General features: G+C 46.2%; 1 protein-coding gene across 1 annotated transcript in view; it reads left to right on the forward strand.

Annotated features, from left to right (window-relative positions):
• Positions 1 to 243: 243 nt before the first annotated feature.
• LOC311247940 (uncharacterized protein) overlaps positions 244 to 27,116 on the forward strand; it is a gene marked incomplete at its 3' end in the record, with an annotated part of 41,834 nt that continues 14,961 nt past the window's right edge. Inside the window, exons 1-3 of the mRNA XM_084338917.1 lie at positions 244 to 333; positions 718 to 824; positions 2,871 to 3,027. Of these exons, the coding sequence (XP_084195043.1) occupies positions 2,897 to 3,027 (131 nt within the window). The 5' untranslated portion in view covers positions 244 to 333; positions 718 to 824; positions 2,871 to 2,896. The remainder of the gene's footprint in view (positions 334 to 717; positions 825 to 2,870; positions 3,028 to 27,116) is intronic.

A 27,116-nucleotide genomic window follows, 5' to 3' on the forward strand; every position in this document is an offset into this window, starting at 1 on the left:
CTCTCTCCCTCTCTCTCCCTCTCTCTCTCCCCCCTCTCTCTCTCTCCCCCCTATCTCTCTATCCCCCCTATTTCTCTCTCTCTCCCCTCTCCCTCCCCCCTCTATCTCCCTCCCTCCCCCCCCTCTCTCTCTCCCCCCCCTCTCTCTCTCTCTCTCTCTCTCTCTCTCGCCCCTCTCTCTCTCTCTCCCCTCTCTCTCTCCCTCTCTCCCTCTCTCCCTCCCCCCCTCTCTCTTTCTCAGGTTTAAACAAGCCACACAAGCTGAGCATGGCAGCTCAATCACTAGAAATGGAACGTCACAGCCAGCAGACCATCTTCCCTATGTACTTTACAGGTCAGACACACACACACACACACACACACACAATACGATCTTAGTCATGCAAAACGGATTGTGGATTTTCAACCAAGACCTTTTTGTTTACTCTGAAAATAAAATAAAGTTATAATAACCATAGAAAAGTGTCTCTCTATATGTCTATTTATATTGGGTGTGTGTGTGTGTGTCTCTTCCTCTGTGTGTGTGTGTGTGTGTGTGTGTGTGTGTGTGTGTGTGTGTGTGTGTGTGTGTGTGTGTGTGTGTGTGTGTGTGTGTGTGTGTGTGTGTGTGTGTGTGTGTGTGTGTGTGTGTGTGTGTGTGTGTGTGTGTGTGTGTGTGTGTGTGTGTGTGTGTGTGTGTGTGTGTGTGTGTGTGTGTGTGTGTGTGGGTGGTCTACAGTCGGTGTGAGACAGAGTCTGAACCTGCACGCAAGCTCTTGTTTGCAGGACTCGCACCATCTCCACCATCTCCTCCAACCTGCCAGCACATCGGCCTCCATGCTCACGGTGAGCTGTAGCTTCCTGTATCTCAGCTGTAGCTTCCTGTATCTCAGCTGTAGCTTCCTGTATCTAAGCTGTAGCTTCCTGTATCTAAGTTGTAGCTTCCTGTATCTAAGTTGGAGCTTCCTGTATCTAAGCTGTAGCTTCCTGTATCTAAGCTGTAGCTTCCTGTATCTCAGTTGTAGCTTCCTGTATATCAGCTGTAGCTTCCTGTATCTCAGTTGTAGCTTCCTGTATCTCAGTTGTAGCTTCCTGTATCTCAGTTGTAGCTTCCTGTATCTAAGTCGTAGCTTCCTGTATCTAACGTGTAGCTTCCTGTATCTCAGCTGTAGCCTCCTGTATCTCAGTTGTAGCTTCCTGTATCTAAGCTGTAGCTTCCTGTATCTCAGTTGTAGCTTCCTGTATCTCAGTTGTAGCTTCCTGTATCTCAGCTGTAACTTCCTGTATCTCAGTTGTAGCTTCCTGTATCTCAGCTGTAGCTTCCTGTATCTCAGCTGTAGCTTCCTGTATCTCAGTTGTAGCTTCCTGTATCTCCGTTGTAGCTTCCTGTATCTAAGTTGTAGCTTCCTGTATCTAAGTTGTAGCTTCCTGTATCTCAGTTGTAGCTTCCTGTATCTCAACTGTAGCTTCCTGTATCTCAGTTGTAGCTTCCTGTATCTCAGTTGTAGCTTCCTGTATCTCAGCTGTAGCTTCCTGTATCTCAGCTGTAACTTCCTGTATCTCAGTTGTAGCTTCCTGTATCTCAGCTGTAGCTTCCTGTATCTCAGCTGTAGCTTCCTGTATCTCAGTTGTAGCTTCCTGTATCTCCGTTGTAGCTTCCTGTATCTAAGTTGTAGCTTCCTGTATCTAAGTTGTAGCTTCCTGTATCTAAGTTGTAGCTTCCTGTATCTCAGTTGTAGCTTCCTGTATCTCAACTGTAGCTTCCTGTATCTCAGTTGTAGCTTCCTGTATCTCAGTTGTAGCTTCCTGTATCTCAGCTGTAGCTTCCTGTATCTCAGCTGTAGCTTCCTGTATCTCAGTTGTAGCTTCCTGTATCTCAGTTGTAGCTTCCTGTATCTAACTTGTAGCTTCCTGTATCTCCACACCAGACATAAGTATGACTATTAAAATGTATATTTAAATTAGGGCTGTCAGTTTATCGTGTTAATTCGATTAATTAATTACACAGCAAATTATCGCGTTATGAAAATTAACTCAAAATTAATTGAAAAAAACGTATTTTATTTTTATCATTTTTTTTTTATCTCATTCATTCCATAAGAACGTAGAATACACATTTACAGACTTTTTTTTTAATATGGTCCATTTGCATGTTATTGGTATCTGATTCTAGGGACATCTATGGATCTCAGGGAATGTATTCCCAGTGTCAGAAATACTGTGTCTGTTACTAGGCTTGAGTAAATTGTAATGAACCAAATGAGAATATCAATGAAAATATGTTTTATCTTTGACTGTGAATAACACTATGCTCATATTGACCAGACCTGAAAAATCCAAGCAAATTAATAAATGGAAGATGATTAAACAGAAGGTTTTGTAGATACAGTACTGCATTCTGCCATCCGGACACATGCCATTTGAAATATGATTATAGAATATCAGGCATAAAATGGTTATGCGATTAAAATGTGATTAATTTGATTAATTGATTACAAATCCTGTAATTAATTAGATACTTTTTTTTTATCGCCTGACAGCACTAATTTAAATATAATTGGTTAATATATTTGGTGGGATCTGAATGCTACAAAGTTTCTATTTTACATGAGGGGGTTTTAATGGCTTGTAGCACAGAACACAGTAACGTTTGTGAAGATATACTGTACTAGACAGTGGGGTTTCACAAGGGTGAGTTACCTATGCCTAGAGACTTTCAAACGAAGTCTCACAGAACATTCTAGTCCTTTAAGTCAGATATTGAAAAAGGTACTTCTGAATATTGTGATATTTATTTTTCTCCAGCCCTGAGTTAGTATGTAAACTGGTAACCACTCTGTTCCCCCAAAAAACGTATTCTAATCTAATCTAATCCACTGTAACTCCCAACAGGAGCCTTACAGTTGTCTAAGAAGGACATGGCCACGTCTCCTGCCATGGCCCCGCCTCCTGCCATGGCCCCGCCTCCTGCCATGGCCCCGCCTCCTGCCCCCAGCACCATCAGCAAACTCCCCTCCGTACCAGTGGAGCACAGGACACCGCAAACAAGGTACCACATCCACAATGAGTATATCACTGAAGCACACATAAAATATTAAACAGGTGTGCACATCATACTGTATATTATATACACAGCCCAGAGGTCGCCCCTCATTGGCTGTCACAACTGTCCATCATAGTGACAGTAGACCAATACAGGGTAATTTACACAAGTGAGTGCACATGCATTAACAGATTATATGGAGCTTCTTCCTGGGCTAGCTAGCGCTTCTTGCTCAAATGTGAATCACCATTTTTCTCTCTAAGAACGATTCTCTCACACGATTCTTATTTTTTCAATCAAATCATTTATTGCACTCTTTCTTAAACGGACAACATAACATATCAAAGTGCTTGACTTAAACTTAAACAAAACATATATGAAAGGACTTAAACTTAAAAGTCTCTTGTAACATACAAAAGAACTCGAGTCAGAATCGTCATCATTTTAAAAAGTTAAGTAAAAAGTAGGGATGTCCGATATTATCGGCCTACCGATATTATCGGCCGATATCGGCATTAAAATGTGATATCGGAAAATATCGGTATCGGTTTTCAATTTATTTAATTTAATTTAATTAAATCTTTTTACATTTCTATAGAAATGATGTCCGATATTATCGGCCGATATCGGCATTAAAATGTGATATCGGTTGATATCGGTATCGGAAATTAAGAGTTGGACAATATCGGTATATCGGTATCGGTAAAAAAGCCAATATCGAGCATCCCTAGTAAAAAGTTAAAAGAATTATAAAAAAGATTAATAAAAATTATTGTCATAATTTAGAATCGAGATCGCGATTTTATTTTGATTAATCGTGCAGCCCTAGACTACAGTATATGGAGCTTCCTCCTGGGCTAGCTAGCGCTGTGGCGTGAGACACTATGGAGCTTCTTCCTGGGCTAGCTAGCGCTGCGGCGTGAGAGACACTATGGAGCTTCTTCCTGGGCTAGCTAGTGCTGCAGTGTGAGACACTATGGAGCTTCCTCCTGGGCTAGCTAGTGCTGCAGCGTGAGACACTATGGAGCTTCTTCCTGGGCTAGCTAGCGCTGCGGCGTGAGACACTATGGAGCTTCTTCCTGGGCTAGCTAGCGCTGCAGTGTGAGAGACACTATGGAGCTTCCTCCTGGGCTAGCTAGCGCTGTGGCGTGAGACACTATGGAGCTTCTTCCTGGGCTAGCTAGCGCTGCAGCGTGAGACACTATGGAGCTTCCTCCTGGGCTAGCTAGCGCTGCAGTGTGAGACACTATGGAGCTTCCTCCTGGGCTAGCTAGCGCTGCAGTGTGAGACACTATGGAGCTTCCTCCTGGGCTAGCTAGCGCTGCAGCGTGAGACACTGGAGCTTCCTCCTGGGCTAGCTAGCGCTGCAGTGTGAGACACTATGGAGCTTCCTCCTGGGCTAGCTAGCACTGCAGCGTGAGACACTATGGAGCTTCTTTCTGGGCTAGCTAGCGCTGCAGCGTGAGACACTATGGAGCTTCCTCCTGGGCTAGCTAGTGCTGCAGTGTGAGACACTATGGAGCTTCCTCCTGGGCTAGCTAGCGCTGCAGCCAGGGCTGTACAGTGCGACATATATATCGCACGTGCTACAGCAACAGCGGTCTGTGCGATGGATGGATTTACTTCAATAGCACTGGTGCGATAGGGATTCGGTTCATATAGATACTCTTATTTTGAAAATCCTGTAGCGGGTCTCATTTCTGCCCACACGCAGCTCCAGCTATAATAACTAGGCTCCGAAAGCTAGCAACGTTCAGGTGCATATGATACTCTTATTTTGAAAAAACTCTTGTGACAACTCGACGAGTCATATCCGCCCTATCCGTGCTTCTGCAAGCAGAGCAGCGCGTTGGTCGGTTGGTGCGCACTGACTGCTGCGTTTACACAGCAGTGCGCCTACACGTCCCGAAATAAGTCTGTGGTGTTTTTTTTTTCTCGCAACGGGTCAAATGCATCTACATGCTTTGCACCGTCGCCATTCCTTTATGCGCACATCGCCCGAAATTAACGTTTATGTACCATTACAATCACTACAACGTTAGCAAGCTAACAAGCTAATCCTGATCAGAGGCAGAGGCGCAGAGCCAGCAGACACAGTGTGGAAAGGGAAATGGGGGGGCACTCTCTCCCCTTCCCTGTGTGTGTGTGTGCGTTTGGAAAGACGATGAAGTCACTAGTCAGGACTCAGGACAGGAGTATATTATAGTAAACTGAGGATGGACAGATAATGTTGATATTCAAATATAAACAAGTTTCGAGAGGAGTGGAAGTTTGAAGACAGACTAGACTACAATATGATGCGGGGGTGGTGAGTTGAAACACTGTTTGTGAATGAATGAATGAAAACTTTATTTAACAGATTGCAGAATGGGTACAGTACAGTACCGCTCAATACACACAATTGTTAAGGGGATGCAGACCAGAGAAAGACGTTTGTCTTGTTTACATCAGGGTCCCCCATTGTGTGTGTGTGTGTCCCAACCGACCCCACTTCTGTTTTTCAATAAATTATTTGCATTTAAAACTATTAACGCTGACTCATTCCTTCAGTCCACTCAAAATTATGCTAATATTCCTTATGTTGTTTATGATATTAATTGAAAATAGCATATGAGAGTATCATAGTAATAATAACACATGGCGATATACTAAATGACAGCCAAACATGGCACTGCAACTAAATAACACAAATACAATAGGCACATTTGTGACTGTTACAAATATAACACGTTTTATACTTGTGCTACAAGATTTTGGCCTGTGCTACAAAACTGTGTGAGACACTATGGAGCTTCCTCCTGGGCTAGCTAGCGCTGCAGTGTGAGACACTATGGAGCTTCTTCCTGGGCTAGCTAGCGCTGCAGTGTGAGACACTATGGAGCTTCCTCCTGGGCTAGCTAGCGCTGCAGCGTGAGACACTATGGAGCTTCTTCCTGGGCTAGCTAGCGCTGCAGTGTGAGACACTATGGAGCTTCCTCCTGGGCTAGCTAGCGCTGCGGCGTGAGACACTATGGAGCTTCCTCCTGGGCTAGCTAGCGCTGCAGTGTGAGACACTATGGAGCTTCTTCCTGGGCTAGCTAGCGCTGCAGCGTGATACACTATGGAGCTTCCTCCTGGGCTAGCTAGCGCTGCAGCGTGAGACACTATGGAGCTTCTTCCTGGGCTAGCTAGCGCTGCAGCGTGAGACACTATGGAGCTTCCTCCTGGGCTAGCTAGTGCTGCAGTGTGAGAGACACTATGGAGCTTCCTCCTGGGCTAGCTAGCGCTGCAGTGAGAGACACTATGGAGCTTCCTCCTGGGCTAGCTAGCGCTGCAGTGAGAGACACTATGGAGCTTCCTCCTGGGCTAGCTAGCGCTGCAGTGAGAGACACTATGGAGCTTCCTCCTGGGCTAGCTAGCGCTGCGGCGTGAGACACTATGGAACTTCCTCCTCGGCTAGCTAGCGCTGCGGCGTGAGACACTATGGAGCTTCCTCCTGGGCTAGCTAGCGCTGCGGCGTGAGACACTATGGAGCTTCCTCCTGGGCTAGCTAGCGCTGCGGCCAGCCTGTCAGGAGTCAAGCCGTCTTCCATTAGTCGGCCTGGCGGGGAACCAGCAGCAGGGGTAATTGAACAGACTTCTGGATCAACACTCTGCCCTTCACCCTCTCTCTCTCTCTACCACGCTAATGAGAGTGAGAGAAAGAGAGAGAGAGAGAGAGGGAGATGGAGGGAGAAAGTTAGATCGGGGTGGTTTGGGTTGGAAAGATGGATCATGCAGAGAGAAGGAGGGGGGATGGGAGCAGGAGGGGGGGGCAGGAAGCAGAGAGAAGGAGGGGGGGATGGGAGCAGGAGGGGGGGCAGGAAGCAGAGAGAAGGAGGGGGGATGGGAGCAGGAGGGGGGGCAGAGAGAAGGATGGAGGACGGGAGGGGGGGGGGGGCAGGGAGCAGAGAGAAGGAGGGGGGGATGGGAGCAGGAGGGGGCAGGAAGCAGAGAGAAGGAGGGGGGATGGGAGCAGGAGGGGGGGGGCAGATGGAAGGATGGAGGACGGGAGGGGGGGCAGGGAGCAGAGAGAAGGAGGGGGATGGGAGCAGGGCGGGGGGCAGGAAGCAGAGAGAAGGAGGGGGGGCAGATAGAAGGATGGAGGACGGGAGGGGGGAGCAGAGAGGAGGGGGGGGGCAGATAGAAGGATGGAGGACGGGAGGGGGGAGCAGAGAGAAGGAGGGGGGGGGGGGCAGAGAGAAGGAGGAGGGGGGGGGGGGCAGGGAGCAGAGAGAAGGGGGGTGAATCATTGAGCGTCAGACTCTGCAGAAAAGGGGAGGGAATTCATCAGCGTTTTTCTTTCCTCGTTCTTTGGGAAACGGTCATTGATGTGGCGGCTCTTCCCTGGTGCGCCGGTGTGAACGCTCTCACGGCAGCGCGCTGTTGGACAATGGAAACAAATCTCAGATATTAGCGGGTCGTTTCCACACAGAAGAGCTCTGCTGTCGTCCCGTACAGTGTGTTTTACCTTTTACTGTCCTCCTCAGAAGGGCCCGGTGTTCCGAGTTCATTCCAAAGCGGCGGGTATCGATGTCAGACAGTGTGTCCGGGTAGCGTGAATTGTAAGCGGGTTGTACTTCCTCGTTCGGTTTGCGCAATCTGATTGGCCACTGCCGTTTCTGGTCATGTGACATGTGCGCCAATCGTGTGACGCCTAGTTCTGCGCCTATTTCCGGCTCTAACAGCCTGCAAACTACCTAGTTTATCACTGGTTAAGCTTAGGCGACTCTTTCGAAGTTGGTTAAGGTTAGAGTTTGGAATCAGGGCTGGTGTTCTATCGCCATGCTCTAAGACAAACTCTAACCTTAACCAACTTCGAAAGAGCGCCTAAGCTTAACCGGCGAAAGAACTTGCCGTCACACGATTGGCGCACATGTCACATGACCAGAAACGTCAAGTGGCCAATCAGATTGCGCAAACCGAACGCGGAAGTACAACCCGCTTAGGGAAAATATTCACGCGTCCGGGTAACGTCTTGTTCCAAGCACCTCTCCCACAACTGTGGAAGGTTTCTTTTTTTTTTTAAACTTTGGCCATTTCCCTGGCTCTTTTATACGTTTATCGCATTTATACTTGGTCAAGTTCGACCGACAGAAGCAGGCTGAAAGGGTTCAGATGGGGGGGAAGACACTCTGGGAAAGGCACGGCTGCAGTCCGGGATTCGAACTCGCTCAGCCCCAGATCCGTGACGAGCACGGTTGTCCACGGCGCTGAAATAGCACTCACGGTACGTGGTGAGCTACTGGAGCTCCCCTATGGAAGGTTTCTTTAGTAAGGCTGTCAAAGTTAACGCGATATTAACGCATTAACGCACTATTCATTTAACGCCACTATTTATTTTAACTCACAATTAACACTTTGATCGCCGGGGTTAAATTCATAATTTACCATCCCTCGCCAGCCCTATTTAACATGGAGAAGTTCCCCTTCTTTGCAGGGCTATAACTTTTTAAATTTTATTGCTAAATTGACATTACTATGGCCCATTCAACGTCCTATATCTATTGTTCAGGGTGTAGCAACGTTATACTTTTTCATTCACATATTCATACTAAAATACGGTCTAAAGTATAAGTATGTTTTTATCGTTTTCTGCAGCTTTCTCCAGAACTTGATTTATAGCCCTAAATGCATTATATTGATGATCAAATACAGTTTGGTAGGAATCTGTGCGAGATAACAAATTTCAAATGGACGTACTTCTAGAAGTTACTACGTATGATCTGATGATGACCGGTTGGGGGGGGGTCGTTTATAATTCCGTGGGCAACGTTATATCATTCATCTAGTGTGGGTGATATGATCATTAGAGCAGTTAGTATCGAAGACATTAAAAAATAACGCTGAAACTCACCATAGTTTCCTCTCGCCGTTGGGAGATGAGCGTGGAACAGAATTTTTTCTATTATGGGATGTCGAAATATCCGATCCATTTCCAGGTTGTATAATAGTATATACGTCCAAATCATGTTGTTTATCGAGTTATTGGTAACGGATCACTATCCGTTGTGATCAGCTCGAGTCCTGGGACTATTAGCGAGTGATCGGACCGAATTGAAATGAGCACCAGCTTCCACTTCCTGTTTCTTCCCTGGGCGATCCGCCGATCGGCCACCAGATGGCGCTCTTGAACCGTTAGAGAGTTGAGAGGGGCTCACCAGTACATCTCATGTCTCCGGGGGAGAAATATGATTTCGATCACAGATTTTTGAAATATTGATATCAAAGACGCTGTCCAGCGTCTTCGGCAGAATAAGCATGGCGGGGAAAGACGTGTTTCAGCGTCAACGGCGATTAAAGTGTTAACATTTTAGAAAAAGAAAAAAAAATATTATCATTGATACTATGTTTGTTTCTGACTCAAAGTGTGTGTGTGTGAGAGCGATGAGGGAGGGGCCAAGAGAGAAAGATAGCTGAGAGAGTGTGTGAGAGAGAGTGTGTGAGAGAGAGAGAGAGAGAGAGAGAGAGAGAGAGTGTGAGAGAGAGAGAGAGAGAGAGAGAGAGAGAAGGGGTGTGAGTCCTTTATTCATTGTTTTAAATTATTATTTTGTGCATCACTTTGTTTTGAATTTGATGCAAATTTGCAATGCATGAGGGTCATCCTTTTGTGTTAAATGGCTGCATAAAGCAAGCATGTGTCGACTCTGATGTTGATAAGTGTATTTAGTAGGGATGTCCGATATTATCGGCCTACCGATATTATATATATATATATATATATATATATTTTTTTTTACATTTCTATAGAAATGATGTCCGATACTATCGGCCTATGCGATTAATCAGATTAGATATTTCAATCGATTGACAGCCTTGATCTTTAGTAATAATAATAATAGTATTTACTATTTGTAGAGCACCCATACAATTACAATGTAGTCACAACAAGGTGCTTTAACATGACGTACTAAATAAAAATATACATCGTAATAAAACTGTGAAGGGGAGGCTCCTCTATGCGCCCACATGATGTTCAAAATGTTACTGTAAATAGTTTGAGCAGGTTCGTAGGCCACGTCTGGTTTGTCTATATTTCGGTATCGGAAGTCAAACACTAGTCTTAGGCGCCTCCCTGCCCGGGCTTTGGTGGACGCTAGGGCTGTCTATACTATACCATACTACCTATCTTCTTGTCTCTCTCTGCAGAAGACTATAAGCTAATAATTTCCCAAAATGTCGACATGTTCCTTTTAAAGCTGAGCCCTCAGATAACCCTCGTCTTCAGACGGTTCAAAAATGTTTCTGAAAAGCCGCTGCGGGGCCCGGAGTGGAGTATCTGGAGCAAACAACAACTTCCTCACGAATAAACTCTTAAACAAAGCAATCTGTTGGTCCGAGCTGAACCGTGAGCGCCGGCAGATGGCTATTAATTCCAGCGAGGGAGCGGGGGGGGGGGAATCGGACCTTATTACAATCCACTTATACCTCCCCGAGCCTATTAAAAACCATCGGACTCTTGGCTACGGCACAGCGGTTGTTTACTAGCAGCAGTGAATACATCCGCCGGCCGCTCTGGAGGCTTTTGTTGGGCCTCTTTCTCCTCGACTGGAAGTTGTAATCCTATATTTAATCCCATCGATTTTTGGATTATGCGTGTGCTGCTCTTGTTTCGTTCTTCAGCCGGGGAACTGACCTTGACTAATCGCAAACTCCTCGATGGGTGTCTGTCCAGCGTGTATTAAAAAGAAAAACCATCCGATAGACCGGATGAAACAAAGTCAGGCGGCGTATTTACGCCTCTCTGCCCCTTTTTTTATTGAGTTTAACCAGAGTCGCCAAAAGACATTTGTCAGAAATCCCCGTCTTTAGCCCTTAGAGACCCACTGAGACATTTCTTAGGGAGGGCAGGGGATCTTTAGGGGGAGACAACAGGTCAACAGTAGATCTTTAGGGGGAGACAACAAGTCAACAGTAGATCTTTAGGGGGAGACAGCAGGTCAACAGTAGATCTTTAGGGGGAGACAGCAGGTCAACAGTAGATCTTTAGGGGGAGATAGCAGGTCAACAGTAGATCTTTAGGGGGAGACAGCAGGTCAACAGTAGATCTTTAGGGGGAGACAACAGGTCAACAGTAGATCTTTAGGGGGAGACAGCAGGTCAACAGTAGATCTTTAGGGGGAGACAACAGGTCAACAGTAGATCTTTAGGGGGAGACAACAGGTCAACAGTAGATCTTTAGGGGGAGATAGCAGGTCAACAGTAGATCTTTAGGGGGAGATAGCAGCTCAACAGTAGATCTTTAGGGGGAGACAACAGGTCAACAGTAGATCTTTAGGGGGAGACAGCAGGTCAACAGTAGATCTTTAGGGGGAGATAGCAGGTCAACACTAGATCTTTAGGAGGAGACAGCAGGTCAACAGTAGATCTTTAGTGGGAGATAGCAGGTCAACAGTAGATCTTTAGGGGGAGATAGCAGGTCAACAGTAGATCTTTAGGGGGAGATAGCAGGTCAACAGTAGATCTTTAGGGGGAGATAGCAGGTCAACAGTAGATCTTTAGGGGGAGATAGCAGGTCAACAGTAGATCTTTAGGAGGAGATAGCAGGTCAACAGTAGATCTTTAGGGGGAGATAGCAGGTCAACAGTAGATCTTTAGGGGGAGATAGCAGGTCAACAGTAGATCTTTAGGGGGAGATAGCAGGTCAACAGTAGATCTTTAGGGGGAGATAGCAGGTCAACAGTAGATCTTTAGGGGGAGAGAGCAGGTCAACAGTAGATCTTTAGGGGGATATAGCAGGTCAACAGTAGATCTTTAGGGGGAGAGAGCAGGTCAACAGTAGATCTTTAGGAGGAGATAGCAGGTCAACAGTAGATCTTTAGGAGGAGAGAGCAGGTCAACAGTAGATCTTTAGGAGGAGAGAGCAGGTCAACAGTAGATCTTTAGGGGGAGATAGCAGGTCAACAGTAGATCTTTAGGGGGAGATAGTAGGTCAACAGTAGATCTTTAGGGGGAGATAGCAGGTCAACAGTAGATCTTTAGGGGGAGACAACAGGTCAACAGTAGATCTTTAGGGGGAGACAGCAGGTCAACAGTAGATCTTTAGGAGGAGACAGCAGGTCAACAGTAGATCTTTAGGGGGAGATAGCAGGTCAACAGTAGATCTTTAGGGGGAGATAGCAGGTCAACAGTAGATCTTTAGGGGGAGATAGTAGGTCAACAGTAGATCTTTAGGGGGAGATAGCAGGTCAACAGTAGATCTTTAGGGGGAGATAGCAGGTCAACAGTAGATCTTTAGGGGGAGACAGCAGGTCAACAGTAGATCTTTAGGAGGAGACAGCAGGTCAACAGTAGATCTTTAGGGGGAGATAGCAGGTCAACAGTAGATCTTTAGGGGGAGACAGCAGGTCAACAGTAGATCTTTAGGAGGAGACAGCAGGTCAACAGTAGATCTTTAGGGGGAGATAGCAGGTCAACAGTAGATCTTTAGGGGGAGATAGTAGGTCAACAGTAGATCTTTAGGGGGAGATAGCAGGTCAACAGTAGATCTTTAGGGGGAGATAGCAGGTCAACAGTAGATCTTTAGGGGGAGATAGCAGGTCAACAGTAGATCTTTAGGAGGAGATAGTAGGTCAACAGTAGATCTTTACGGGGGAGATAGCAGGTCAACAGTAGATCTTTAGGGAGAGATAACAGGTCAACAGTAGATCTTTAGGGGGAGATAGCAGGTCAACAGTAGATCTTTAGGGGGAGATAGCAGGTCAACAGTAGATCTTTAGGGGGAGATAGCAGGTCAACAGTAGATCTTTAGGGGGAGAGAGCAGGTCAACAGTAGATCTTTAGGGGGAGATAACAGGTCAACAGTAGATCTTTAGGGGGAGATAGCAGGTCAACAGTAGATCTTTAGGAGGAGAGAGCAGGTCAACAGTAGATCTTTACGGGGGAGATAGCAGGTCAACAGTAGATCTTTAGGGGGAGACAGCAGGTCAACAGTAGATCTTTAGGAGGAGAGAGCAGGTCAACAGTAGATCTTTACGGGGGAGATAGCAGGTCAACAGTAGATCTTTACGGGGGAGATAGCAGGTCAACAGTAGATCTTTAGGAGGAGAGAGCAGGTCAACAGTAGATCTTTAGGAGGAGAGAGCAGGTCAACAGTAGATCTTTAGGGGGAGATAGCAGGTCAACAGTAGATCTTTAGGGGGAGATAGCAGGTCAACAGTAGATCTTTAGGGGGAGATAGCAGGTCAACAGTAGATCTTTAGGGGGAGATAGCAGGTCAACAGTAGATCTTTAGGGGGAGATAGCAGGTCAACAGTAGATCTTTAGGGGGAGATAGCAGGTCAACAGTAGATCTTTAGGGGGAGACAGCAGGTCAACAGTAGATCTTTAGGGGGAGATAGCAGGTCAACAGTAGATCTTTAGGGGGAGATAGCAGGTCAACAGTAGATCTTTAGGAGGAGAGAGCAGGTCAACAGTAGATCTTTAGGGGGAGATAGCAGGTCAACAGTAGATCTTTAGGGGGAGACAGCAGGTCAACAGTAGATCTTTAGGGGGAGATAGTAGGTCAACAGTAGATCTTTAGGGGGATCTTTTTTTTTTGAGATACAGCTCAGCACTGTGTCAATTCTATTCTAGACATAAATCTGTAATAAACATTGTGTTTTGTATAAGAGCTTAGAACATTATGATGGAAATAATAAGGCTATAATATGTCATGTTCAGTTATGTCATTGTCTTATAAACAATGCAGCAATCTTTGGGTCGATCAAACAAATGCCTTGTGAGCGGAAGGTCGCCTGTTTGATTCCCACTGGCTCTTAATAGGTCTTACATTTAATCAGAACTTTAGGCCTTAAAAAGGTCTTAAATAGGATTTTGATATGTCTTAAAGATGTATTGGATCAGGAGGTTTCTTCTTGTTTTGATAACTTCTCTGTATCTCGCTTTAATGTGTTTGGGGGAAATGTCCGGGCTATAAAGTAAGCAGTACAGCCAAAAAAATGCTATATCCACCCCAGGACCCCTCTATCCACCCCAGGACCCCTCTATCCACCCCACGACCCCTCTATCCACCCCAGGACCCCTCTATCCACCCCAGGACCCCTCTATCCACCCCAGGACCCCTCTATCCACCCCAGGACCCCTCTATCCACCCCACGACCCCTCTATCCACCCCAGGACCCCTCTATCCACCCCAGGACCCCTCTATCCACCCCACGACCCCTCTACCCACCCCACGACCCCTCTACCCACCCCACGACCCCTCTATCCACCCCACGACCCCTCTACCCACCCCACGACCCCTCTCTACCACCCCAGGACCCCTCAGGACCGACGACCTCAAAATCAGCTCAGCTGGCTAAATCAGTGCATCACTTACGATGCCCACACAGAGCCACGCCAGACTCCTCCACTCCAACCACCCGAGCCGTGGCGTGGAGATCTCTCTCCAGGTCAATTACATCTCGGAGTGTTGGGGCCCAATTAATTATCCAGAGCTTGTCGGGTTGTTTCCATCTCATAGCTATTCCATTTTTTGGGGCTGCTGTGAGACCAGCGAGAATTAGTGTTTTTTTTTTTGTTGCACAGGTACCCAGGGCTGAGATTAATTAATTAATCAGTCTGTGGGAACCCTGCTACAGACTGAGAGCTGTGTAGGAGCAGCACCACTACAGACTGAGAGACCGTGATGTCAGCCCGTCCAGGGATGAGAAGAAGAGAAGAGAAATCTCCCCCCCCCCCCCCCCTCACACATTTTCACGTCGAGAATTAGACGGACACTCCTCTCTCTCTCCACACTCTCACACCTGTGCTCTCTAACGCACACCCGGCCAAATCCCCCCCGTGAAGCCACACTGCTTTGGCTAACGAGGAGCACCGAGCGCTACCAGCTAATGTAGGAAGGATAAATATTTCATAGTAGTGTAGTGCGCCACGCGGGGGATTAGAGCCTTGCATTATTCACACGCCCAAATCTCGATGTTTTTGCTGTTGCTTTTGAAGGAAGGGAACCGTATCATTTTAAGGGTTTCGTTTAATTTTTCCCCTCTCTCCTTTCCTGTCGGAGGCGTGGAGCCGGCGGTCTCGGCGGTCGGGAGGTGGAGAGCGGGCAGGCCCAGCTACCCGGACGGGTCCGTTCGAATAGCAGGGGGGGCGGAGTGGTGTAGCCTTCGTGGTGCTTGTTATGACCGGTTCACCGGTTTGAATCTCCCAGACTGGCAGGGAAATGTGTTCTGGGGGAAATGAAAGTGTTGCTTTCCCAGCTCAGCAGCTAAAGTGTCCTTGTGTAACCCAGGCAGCCGCTCTGCTGCTTGAGACCAGCTGCTCAGGGGCCCAGCAGTGGATGCTTGTACTGGGACACCCCCAGGTGCCGGGGATGGCCATCGGTTTTAGATTATTCGTTAAATTATTAAAAAAAAAATCGAATTGTTTATGCAAATATCGTTTTCTCTCAAAAAGTATATTTTCCCTTGTTTTTACCAGCACCCTACACTATGTAGAGAGGGGAGCCTATTAACTGTTACACCGCTGAACGGCATGCTGGGTACAGCTCGCTAGCTCTCCAGGTAACAGTCTGTTAGCAGCCGGGAGAACAGAAAATAAAGATGGAGAAAGAGAGACTGGAGATGTTACCTGGTGGCAGCGTTTTGTTCGCTCGCCACGTTGTTTCACTAAGTTAACACAGTTCAAGCCTCAGTGATGTAACGTTCAGAATGAATGCTTTACGTTCACCCGCTCCGCTAGCGTTAGCCGTTAGCGATGACCGCAGCCAGCTAGCGCACTGGTTGGATTATCTCACGTTCGCTGTTAAGTAAAAACAAAACCACACTGTTGTGTATTGACATTCTAAGTTTGCCCCTTATTAGATAACGTCACGCCCCCTGCTAATAAGTACTGCCGTGATTGTAATCACCTGTGTTGAGTTTTCCACTAAAGAGCTGTCAACTGGAATTTACCCGTGTCTCGTGTCTCCTCATTATTATATGTTATACTAAATAACCAGATGAGTATACAACAAAACTGGCGACGAGGATAATACGGATCTCACGTTGTGTTTGTTATTGTCGGCAATAGTCCGCATCTGACGTGTTTGTTTGTTTTCGCGAGTGTGCAGCGCGACGTCGGGGCTGCGGTAACTTGGCAACGGTGCATACTGCTGTGTTGACACTGTTGCGGGCGGCGTATAGAGACGGAGAAAAGGTGAAATCTCCGCGATGGGAAGGAGACTGAGTAAATGAGGAGGGGCAGATGGTGCCAGATCCAAAGACAGTAACTCAAACGAAACAAGGACAGGACTAATTGCAGGAAGATGGCTGCACTGTTTGGACATATTGGACCATTCGAGGAGACGGAACAATGGAGTTCTTACACCGAAAGGTTTGAGTATTTTGCACTTGCTAATAAGATTGAAGAGGATATCATAGTACCTACATTCTTAAGTGTTATGGGAGCAAAAACGTATAACCTACTGCGCAGTCTGGTGCAGCCAGAGAAGCCAGGGGCCAAGTCCTATGAAGACATAGTGGGAATATTAAAAGATCACTACTCTCCTAAGCCACTGGTCATTGCAGAGCGTTTCAGGTTCCATAAAAGGAACCAAGAAGAGGGTGAATCTGTTTCACAGTTTGTAGCTGTACTTAAACGCCTGTCTGAATATTGTGAATTTGGTATTTCACTCAATGACACCATACGTGACAGACTGGTGTGTGGTCTACGCAGTGAGTCTATTCAGAAACGACTACTGAGTGAAGCTAACCTGAGACTGGAAAAGGCCATAGAGATAAGTACGTCAATGGAAATGGCTGCCCGAGAAGCACAGCAGCTAAGTCTATCAGCCCAAGTGCACAAGTTGTCTTTTGAGGACAAGAAGACAACAGCTGGCAAGCCATGCTACCGCTGTGGGAGAATGGGGCATCAGCCATCAGAGTGTTGGTGTAAAGACGTAGACTGCAGAAACTGTGGTATAAAAGGCCATATCGAACGTGCTTGTGGTAATAGGAAGACCCAGACATACAAACAGCACACTGAGATGAAGAAAGGTGGTTTCTACAGAAACAAGAAGAAACGTGTGAATAAGATGGAGCACGAACAGGACGAGCAGAGTGACTGTGAGTCTGATGATGATGATGATGATACTGTACATGTGTTATCTGTGCTGGACAGTGATGATGGATACTGGGTCACACCACTGTTGGACAATAAAGCAGTGCGGATGCAAGTGGACACCGGCACACGTGTGTCCATGGTATCAGAGGCTGTTTTCAGAGAGAAGCTGCAGCACCTGACTCTTCGAGTGAGCAAATTGAAGTTAAGGACCTACACTGGAGAGGCTGTTCCAGTGTTAGGAGTTGTGAATGTGACAGTGGAACACTCTCAGTGGAAGACTCTTCCACTGTACATCATTCGTGGAAACCGTCCAGCTCTGCTAGGACGGCGATGGCTTGAGAAACTCAGACTGAACTGGCAAGAAGTGTTCATGGTTAAGGATGGAGACACAGGCCCCCTACAGGAGATTTTGAAGAAGCACTCCAAAGTTTTTGGTGGAGACCTTGGTAGCATGAAGGACATTACTGTTAAGCTGACAGTCAAACCAGGAAGCACACCGAGGTGTTTAAAGGCTAGACCTGTTCCGTATGCCATCAAACCCAGGGTAGATGCAGAACTAGACAGATTGGTGGAGAGTGGGGTATTGGCGCCAGTGAGCACCAGTGAATGGGCCACGCCGATTGTTCCAGTCATGAAGAAGGATGGGGGTCTAAGACTCTGTGGTGATTTTAAAGTCACTGTGAACCCTGTCTTGATTGCAGAACAGTATCCACTACCCCTCATTGATGAACTCTTTTCTGGTTTAGCTGGGGGACAGAAGTTTAGTAAGATAGACTTGTGTCAGGCATATCTCCAGATGCATGTAGATCCAGAGTCACAGGAACTGTTGACCATAGTGACACACAAGGGGCTATTCAGGTACCAGAGGCTTCCTTTTGGGATTACTTCTGCTCCAGCACTTTTCCAAAGAGCAATGGACCAGATCCTAAGTGGGCTACGAGGGGTCCAGTGTTACCTGGATGACCTGCTTATCACAGGACCGGATGAGCAGTCGCACTTAAGGAACCTGGGGGCCACACTGCAAAGACTGGAGGAATATGGTCTTAGAGTCCGGGAAGACAAATGCGAGTTTTTCCAACCTTCTGTCGAGTACCTGGGGCACGTGATTGACAGCACTGGACTCCACAAAGCACCGTCAAAGGTGAAGGCTATTGTGGAGGCTCCATCTCCGACGAATGTGAGTCAGTTGAGATCATTCCTTGGCCTGCTGACATACTATGCGAAGTTTGTGCCTGACCTTGCCAATAGGCTGAAACCGCTCCATGAGCTGCTACACAAAGCCCAAACATGGAATTGGACAGACAAATGTGAGGCAGCTTTCAAAGGAGCAAAGACAGCCCTCTCTCAGTCTGAAGCCCTCACCCACTTTGACCCCGCCTTGTCACTTCAGCTGGCGTGTGACGCCTCACCTTATGGTGTGGGTGCAGTAGTATCGCACATCATGCCATCAGGGGAAGAGAGACCTATCGCCTTTGCATCACGGACGCTGAGCAAAGCGGAAAGCAATTATGCGCAGATTGAGCGTGAAGCACTGTCTATAGTGTTTGGAATAAAGAAATTTCATCAATATCTCTACGGCAGGAAATTCACGCTACTGACAGACCATCGACCTCTCACCTCTATCTTCGGTCCTCATACAGGCATTCCATCGCTTGCGGCCAGTCGTATGCAGCGATGGGCTTTGTTGCTGTCTGCCCACCGGTATGACATTAGGTGTAGGAAGTCGGATCAGCACGGGAATGCTGACGGGCTCTCGAGGCTCCCGTTGCCTGTCACACATAATCGGACACCACAAGCGGAGATCTTCTACTTCAAGGAAGTGACCGCTGCTCCAGTGACCTCAACTCATGTGAAGAAACACACACACACGGACCCGGTCATGTCTGAGGTTATGGACATCGTCACTCGTGGACGGGGAGGGGAGATGACACCAAGCTTGAAGCCTTACCTGGTGAGACGAAACGAGTTGTCGGTCCAGTCTGGATGCCTATTGTGGGGCTATCGTGTCATTATTCCCCCACCACTGAGAGGGAAAGTGCTTGACGAGCTCCACTCTGGACACTGTGGGGTCGTGCGTATGAAGGAAATTGCACGCAGCTATTTCTGGTGGCCAGGCCTGGATGCAGCTATAGAGGAGAAAGCAAAGTCATGTTCTGCCTGCCAGAGAGTGAGAAACCTCCCACAGCTGGCTCCATTACATCCGTGGGACTGGCCTGAAGAACCATGGCAAAGAGTCCACATAGACTTTGCTGGACCATTGGAGAACCACATGTTCTTAATTGTAGTCGACGCTCATAGCAAATGGCCTGAGGTTGTCGTCATGACGGGCACCTCCTCTATGAGGACCATCGAAGAGCTAAGGTCTATCTTCAGCCGCTTTGGTCTACCACAACAGCTGGTTAGTGATAATGGCCCACAACTAGTGTCTGAAGAGTTCAAGACATTCATGGAGGGGAATGGTATTCAGCACATCAAGTCTGCACCCTATCACCCTGCTACCAATGGGCTCGCTGAAAGGTTCGTACAGACCATGAAGCAAGCTCTTAAGTCCTCTCAAGGTACACAGTCCATCAACAGGCGCCTCAGTGCTTTCCTGCTGTCATACCGAAACACACCTCATGCTACGACAAAGGTCTCGCCTGCCTCGGCTATGCTCAAGAGACAACTCCGCACTCGACTTGACCTCCTGAGACCCCAAAAGACGAGGGAGATTGTGCATATGCAACAGAGAGCTCAAGTGGAGAGGCGAGCGAAAGCAAAGTTTCGGAGCTTCACAGCTGGAGACCGGGTTCTCGCCCGGAACTATACAAAAGGGGTCAAATGGATGCCTGCAACAGTTGTTGCAAAAACAGGTCCTGTGTCATATACAGTAGAAACCAGGGATAATCTCATCTGGAGAAGACACATCGATCAACTGCTCCACACGGCTGGTTTCCATGATGACTCACCTCAGCCGCCATCCTTTGTTCCAGAGCAGGAGACCTACCAGGAGCAGCATTCATCACCAGAAGAGCCCCAGACGCAACCTGCAAGAGTGGCCCCTGTCCCAGGCACACCTAGGCCTATCCCAGCCATCACTTCTCCCAGACCCGGACTCCTACAGTCCTCCCCAAAAGACAATGAAACTGACTTGCCTACAGGTCGTTACCCCAGTAGAGTCAGACGCCCTCCTGATAGACTAACCCTTACAATTGGGGCAGAATAATCCCCAGGGTTCAGTCTGGGAATTGAGGTAGTCTACCCTCTTTCCCTAGTTCAGGCAAAGGTTACTAGCCAATGAAAGTTTAAGTTTAAATATGATTTGTTAAGTTAATTATAGAATGAGGGATACCAAACCACAGTGACACTTAGTGTTTTTTTGTTAATGTTTAAGTACTTACTTTTTAGGGGAACCTTCAAAGTTAAGGGGGAGGGATATGTTGTGTATTGACATTCTAAGTTTGCCCCTTATTAGATAACGTCACGCCCCCTGCTAATAAGTACTGCCGTGATTGTAATCACCTGTGTTGAGTTTTCCACTAAAGAGCTGTCAACTGGAATTTACCCGTGTCTCGTGTCTCCTCATTATTATATGTTATACTAAATAACCAGATGAGTATACAACACACACGTTAACGTGGAAGCTCGGACATTTCAACTTTCGGAAAGAATGCTTTTGTCCCTGGAAATAACGGTTGCCTGCTGTGAAATATCTAGCCGTTAGCAATGACGGCTGCCAGCTAGCTCGCTTGTTTGATTATGTCACGTTCGCTATTGAGTAAAAACAAAATCATATGTTGCTGGGGGGTGGGGACCATCGAATAGTGAGTTTTGCTCATCCCTAATAGGTGCGTGAGGAGCTCCCTTAGGGTATTTTCATATAATTATAATCTTTATTAAAGGGGAACTATCTTATAAATGGCCTTTTTCAGTGTTTAGCATTGTTTCCTAGCTATGTGGACTTATATTAATAGGATCTATGTCTCTAAGGTTGCTTTCACATATAGTTTTGGTGGACTCGGTGCGGTTCTGGGGGTGAAGTTGCAACATTGTTGCATTCTTCATTTGGTTCGCCTGCGTTCACATAGAGAAATCTGTCAGCGGACCGAGACCTTCTGAACAATGTCACGCGGTCGAAAAGGGCGCTTGTCTATTGGACAGTGGAAATGTGTGTGTGGCTGCAAGCCGTGTGTGCGCGCGTGCGTGTGTGTGGACTGTCTGCGAGTCCTCCAGATCAGCGGAGCGAGTTTTGACATGGCATTGATCCATTGTTCTATTGAAGCACATTACCACCATCCTCTCGCTAAACAACTTGTAGACCAATAATAATAATAATATAATAATAATAATAGTATTGACGTGGCATTGATCCATTATTAATGCCGTGCGCCTCGGTAATAATAATAAGCCGCGTTTTTCTTCCTTCTTCCCAAGATGCACAGATAGATAGATAGATAGATAGATAGATAGATAGATAGATAGATAGATAGATAGATAGATAGATAGATAGATAGAGAGATTAGATGCAGACTTCATGCAGTGTGCTTGTTTTGCAGTGAGTGCTGCAAGCAGTGGTAATAATAATCACTTCCTATATTTGGTTCGCGTTTGGTCCGCTGAAGCCGAACCGAGACCTACGTTTTCAGGCGGACTAGAGTTCGCCTGCTTGGTCCGCGGACCGAGTTCGACGCGCATTCACACAGACCCGAAAAACCGGACTATCGAATTCTGGTCCGAAAGTCCGGACCAAACAGCCCCTGTGTGAAAGCGACCTAATTCTCATATTGGCGCATTCTTCCAATTCTCCTCTCACAATATTCACCCTCACTGAACTGAGTCATCTGAAAATGTGCTGATCTGTGATGTCAGAGATGTCTCAGCTGCATAATAATGTGGCAGCCCAGGTGGCAGCCCAGCCCTGGTTGGAGCCCAGCCTCAAAACGGCTCGAGATCTTGAGGTAGAAAAATGCTGTTTTTGAGGACTTGATTAGAAATACAAAACAATGAATAAAAAAAAAAGAATTACATAGACTCACAGGAATTGTGTAAAAGTGCCCAAATAGTGAAAGAAATAGTAAAATAGTTCCCCTTTAAAGTCCAAACCAGAGTCCATTACTTTATTTGTTATGCTGACTTTTTGGTTAGATATGTTCGGCTGGAGTTACAAAAGAAATCAAGCTTCAGAGCAGCGACGCAGGCAGAATAGAGCCTTGGGGCATTTTATAGTGACTGTAATTTTTTATGATTTCCTCGCTTTGATGCTTTCACAGCAGAGATACTCCGCGCCGCGGTCCGAATGGAAGTGGACCCAGACCCACGATTTTCATTAAACTTTTGAAAAAGGTTTTTGAGGCGCACCGGAGTTCAGATGATGTATTCACACCCGTCGAAATGATCCGAACTTAACGGTACGGTTCATAGCGTTCGCACCAAATGATGTAGGCGTGAAAGCCACCTTTACCGTAAGCCAAAATCGAACCTTTCGCACTGGGACAACATTGAGTGGCGGTGCAGTGAATGAACCGTGATCCGTTTGCTTTGGCTGAGAGAGTGGAGAGCGCCTTGCAATCACAATCTCATCTGACAATCTTGGCTCGTCTGCTTTTAGTTTACCAAGTCAAGTAGGGTCCTTAATCACACTTAACTTTTCTCCGCATTACTGTGGAACGATACCCTCTGACCTTGACCTTGAAGATGAGGAAATAACCTTCATAGAAAGATAAGAGGTGGTCAGTGGAGGAACAGGGAGGTGTTTGCCTTGTCATTATTTGGAGTGATTCTTCTGTACAAGCAAGACTTGAGGGGGCGTATCATAACCGCTCCTGTGTTTGAAAGAAGAAACGTCTCTCTTTCACCTCCTCCTCGCCCCCCATTATCATCTGCTCACATTATTATCTGGCCCCCGCTCGCACATCAACTTAGAAATTGAACCATCAACTGTGACTTCAGTGTCCTCCATGTTTATGTCAATATTCTTTATTGTTCATTTGTGCATGCGGGTCAGTTCAGGACCGTGTGACCGGTTCACACTGGACATTGGATATTGGGCCACATTTAAAACATAATGTGAACAGGCAAACAAAGAAATCAGATCTGAGCATCAGAAGTGAGCACTAAGGCCTGCAGTGTGAACGGAGCCTCATATAAACACGCCAGTAGAGCTCCACCAGACAAGCATCACACAGTTAATCCGGTGCCGTCAGACTAAAGGACCCCCACATAGTCGGGCGTAACGCACGCGGTGTCCTCGCGGCATGTCCGCAGTCGTTTGAGCTTTCATAGTCGAGCGCACCACCGCGTACCAATTTCCTACATGTCTCGCGCCAGTTTACTACATTTCCCCCAACATTTTTTGCGCTGTTTACACTCTGTCACTGCATCGTCCACCGATGTCAAAATAAAGAGTCTAGGTTATCTCCATTTCCAAGATTTCTAAAAAAAAAACGTCTCAAGTTTCTTCAGATGATGAAATAACGACCGATTAGCGACAGCAAAACTAAATTTAGCGTCATCTACCTGCCAAAGTTTTACCGGACCAATCCTACCCATAGAACCATGATCCTGCCCTATACTCGCTCTTGGCACAGAGTGAGTGTTCAGAGTAAAATGCAGATCGGTGTCACATTAAATCCAGGTCGATGTCAACCAAAACGGTGAGGAGCCTTTTGTGTGACACCAAGTGAGCGGCGCGGTTAGAAAATTGGAGCTTTGCGCTTTGAGTCTGCTTTGAGTCTGCTTTGAGTCCGCTTTGAGTACGCTTTGAGTACGCTTTGAGTCCGCTTTGAGTACGCTTTGAGTACGCTTTGAGTCCGCTTTGAGTCCGCTTTGAGTACGCTTTGAGTACGCTTTGAGTCTGCTTTGAGTCTGCTTCGAGTCTGCTTTGAGTCTGCTTTGAGTCTGCTTTGAGTACGCTTTGAGTCTGCTTTGAGTCTGCTTTGAGTCTGCTTTGAGTACGCTTTGAGTTCGATTTGAGTCCGCTTTGAGTACATTTTGAGTACGCTTCGAGTCTGCTTTGAGTACATTTTGAGTACGCTTTGAGTACGCTTACGCTTTGAGTACACTTTGAGTACGCTTTGAGTCTGCTTTGAGTACACTTTGAGTAAGCTTTGAGTACACTTTGAGTCTGCTTCGAGTCTGCTTTGAGTACGCTTTGAGTCCGCTTTGAGTCTGCTTTGAGTCTGCTTTGAGTACGCTTTGAGTACGCTTTGAGTCTGCTTTGAGTCTGCTTTGAGTCTGCTTTGAGTCCGCTTTGAGTCTGCTTTGAGTCTGCTTTGAGTCCGCTTCGAGTCTGCTTTGAGTCCGCTTCGAGTCTGCTTTGAGTCCGCTTCGAGTCTGCTTTGAGTACGCTTTGAGTACGCTTTGAGTCTGCTTTGAGTACACTTTGAGTACACTTTGAGTACACTTTGAGTACACTTTGAGTACGCTTCGAGTCTGCTTTGAGTACGCTTTGAGTACGCTTTGAGTACACTTTGAGTACACTTTGAGTACACTTTGAGTACGCTTCGAGTCTGCTTCGAGTACGCGCGGACCTCTGCAGAGTCTAAGTGGGGGCCTTAAGTCACCCCTAGAATAGGTGCAGCGTCAGCAGTTAATCTGGTGCGTCAGACTAAATCACCCCTAGACTAGGTGCAGCGTCACCGGAGAAGCTTCCAATCCCCCCTTCCCCATCCTCTCCGTCCAGCCTCCCTCCCGCGGCCTGCCTGCCTGCTATTGATTGGTCAGGACGTTGACATGCGGGACGTACCCATCGGCCATTATAGTTTTTTTTGTTTTGTTTTTTATATTACCATTTGGACTGCAAATGAAAGCGAGCGTCGGGGCGAGACGATCTTTAATGAAAGAGAGAGAGAGAGAGGATCCAAAATAAGCAGAGGAAGTTATGAGTGAGGGGGGGGGATGGGGAGCAGCTCTGTGAAAACATAAAAAAGTTCAAAGTGACTCATCTGGGAATTATCCAGCTTTATAACGCTATAAAAACCACAACACGCGGTGCAAGTACGGGTGCATTAGAGGCAGATAGGAGTGTTAATCTGAGCGGCAGCAAAATAATTGTTCGTTCCTTTAAAAGGCACAATCCGTCGTTCACTGTGTGTGGCATGTTGACCCCCCCCCCCCCCCCCCCCGCCGCTGTGTTTGTTTACATGGTCGTTTATCTGATTGACAGTTTTAGTTTATTTCAGTTATAAATGTATCGTCTTGAGTCTTGGAATAAGACGAGATAAGGTGTTCCTTCATTGATCCCCTTGGGGGAAATTTGGCAGCATGGGGGAGGGGGTGGGGGGGGGGGGTACAGGAATGGGCAGGGTAATAGTAAAAAGACATGAATATAGGCAATACAAATACATCTGAATATAAAAAATATGAGAAAAATAAATGGTGTAAACAAAGGTCCAGATGAGGGTCTATCGGTTATAAATACGTAAAAATATATTACTTGTAAAAGTAAACGGTCTACACATGGTGCAGTATGCGCACGGCACCCTAACTGGCATGGTGTGCGTCATACGTTGTAGTCCGTGCAGGTGTTGGTGGTTAAGAGTCAGACACACCAGGGTTCACACAAGGTCCTTGAAGTGCGTAAAGTGCTTGATTTTTTAAGTGTAAGTTAACTAATTGTCGGAAATTGGTTTTAAGCCATACATATTGCATCAGATTTTCTTTCTATACAAAAAACAGCATTTAAAAGTGAATTGTATCCTTTTAAATGCTCTTTTTAAATGAAAAATAGTGCTTGGAAAAGTACTTGAAAATCCTTGAATTTCATTTTGCACTGTCTGTGGGAACCCTGGACACACTTAGTGGTCAGACGTTCCTAACTGTTCTCCAGTTCTACAGCTGCTGTATGATAAAGTTCCAAAAAGCACATTTCCCATATACAAGTCTTAGAGTACGTAGCCTCAAACTCTGGAATATATATATATATATATTTTTAAGAAATAACTCTGCATTTGAATAATTTTTATTTAAAAAAAGAAAAAAAGTACTACAGTGTGGATCTGGTAATTGCTTTGTTTTAGCCCAAAGCCGCATGTATCTTTTCTCAAATCAGAGCGTGGGAAGTGGTAATACTACAGAGAGCAGCGTTGGCTAGCTAACTAGCAACAACTAATAATATAGTTAACCCAGACAAGAATAATTATACTACAACTCTGTACATACATCTGTTTAGCACCATTACTCAGTAGTACTTGTTTATATATTTTATAACCAATCACCTGTACATTGTATATTACTGCATATAATCCTTGTTACATATCTGTAGATACTATATCTGTACATATGCCTTACCTACTCTTACTAGTTACGCTGCTGGCCAGTATGACTTAGTACCATACTGTATTTATACCTGTATCACTGTACATATTAATACTACAACTCTGTACATACATCTGATTATCACTATTACTCAATAGTACTAATTTATATATGTTATACCCAGTTTAATTACCTGTACATTGTATACTATTGCACTTAACTGTGACATTTGCACTCTGGTTGGATGCCAGACTAATGTATTGTTGTACTGTACTTGTGCTGTATGATGACAATACATTTTAATCTACTTATTATTATTATTATTGTAAAATCTATTAAGCTGCTAACACAGTGGGAGTGTTTTGGAATGCCTGCTTAGAGAGGCACTTGTGAAGTATTTAAATCATACGAATTTGACCCTGGTCTTTTCAAACTAAACTCCACAAATGGTCCTTTTTTGCACCCAATCTATAGACACTCAGAGAGCTCCATTAGTCTGGTTTAATAGTCTGTTGACTTGTTTAGTACATTCATTATTTAATATGCTTGCAAAATGTAGAACATGGTCTATGGAGTCACAGTCTTGTGTGGCTGTGTCTCTGTGTTCCATCCCCCGCAGCGCTGAAGTGGAAATTCTGAAACAGCCGTTTTATTCAGATAGCAGGGTCAGATGCTTTGAATTTCTTAACCCTTTCACTGCCACACTACAGAAGGTTAACCCTTTACTAAATAGTGATAGTAAAGGGTTAACATTCTGTAGTGTGGCAGTGAAAGGGTTAACTTGCTGTTGTGTGGCA

Source organism: Notolepis coatsorum (genome assembly GCF_963971535.1).
Source record: "Notolepis coatsorum genome assembly, contig: SCAFFOLD_1015, whole genome shotgun sequence".
NCBI lineage: Eukaryota > Metazoa > Chordata > Actinopteri > Aulopiformes > Paralepididae > Notolepis > Notolepis coatsorum.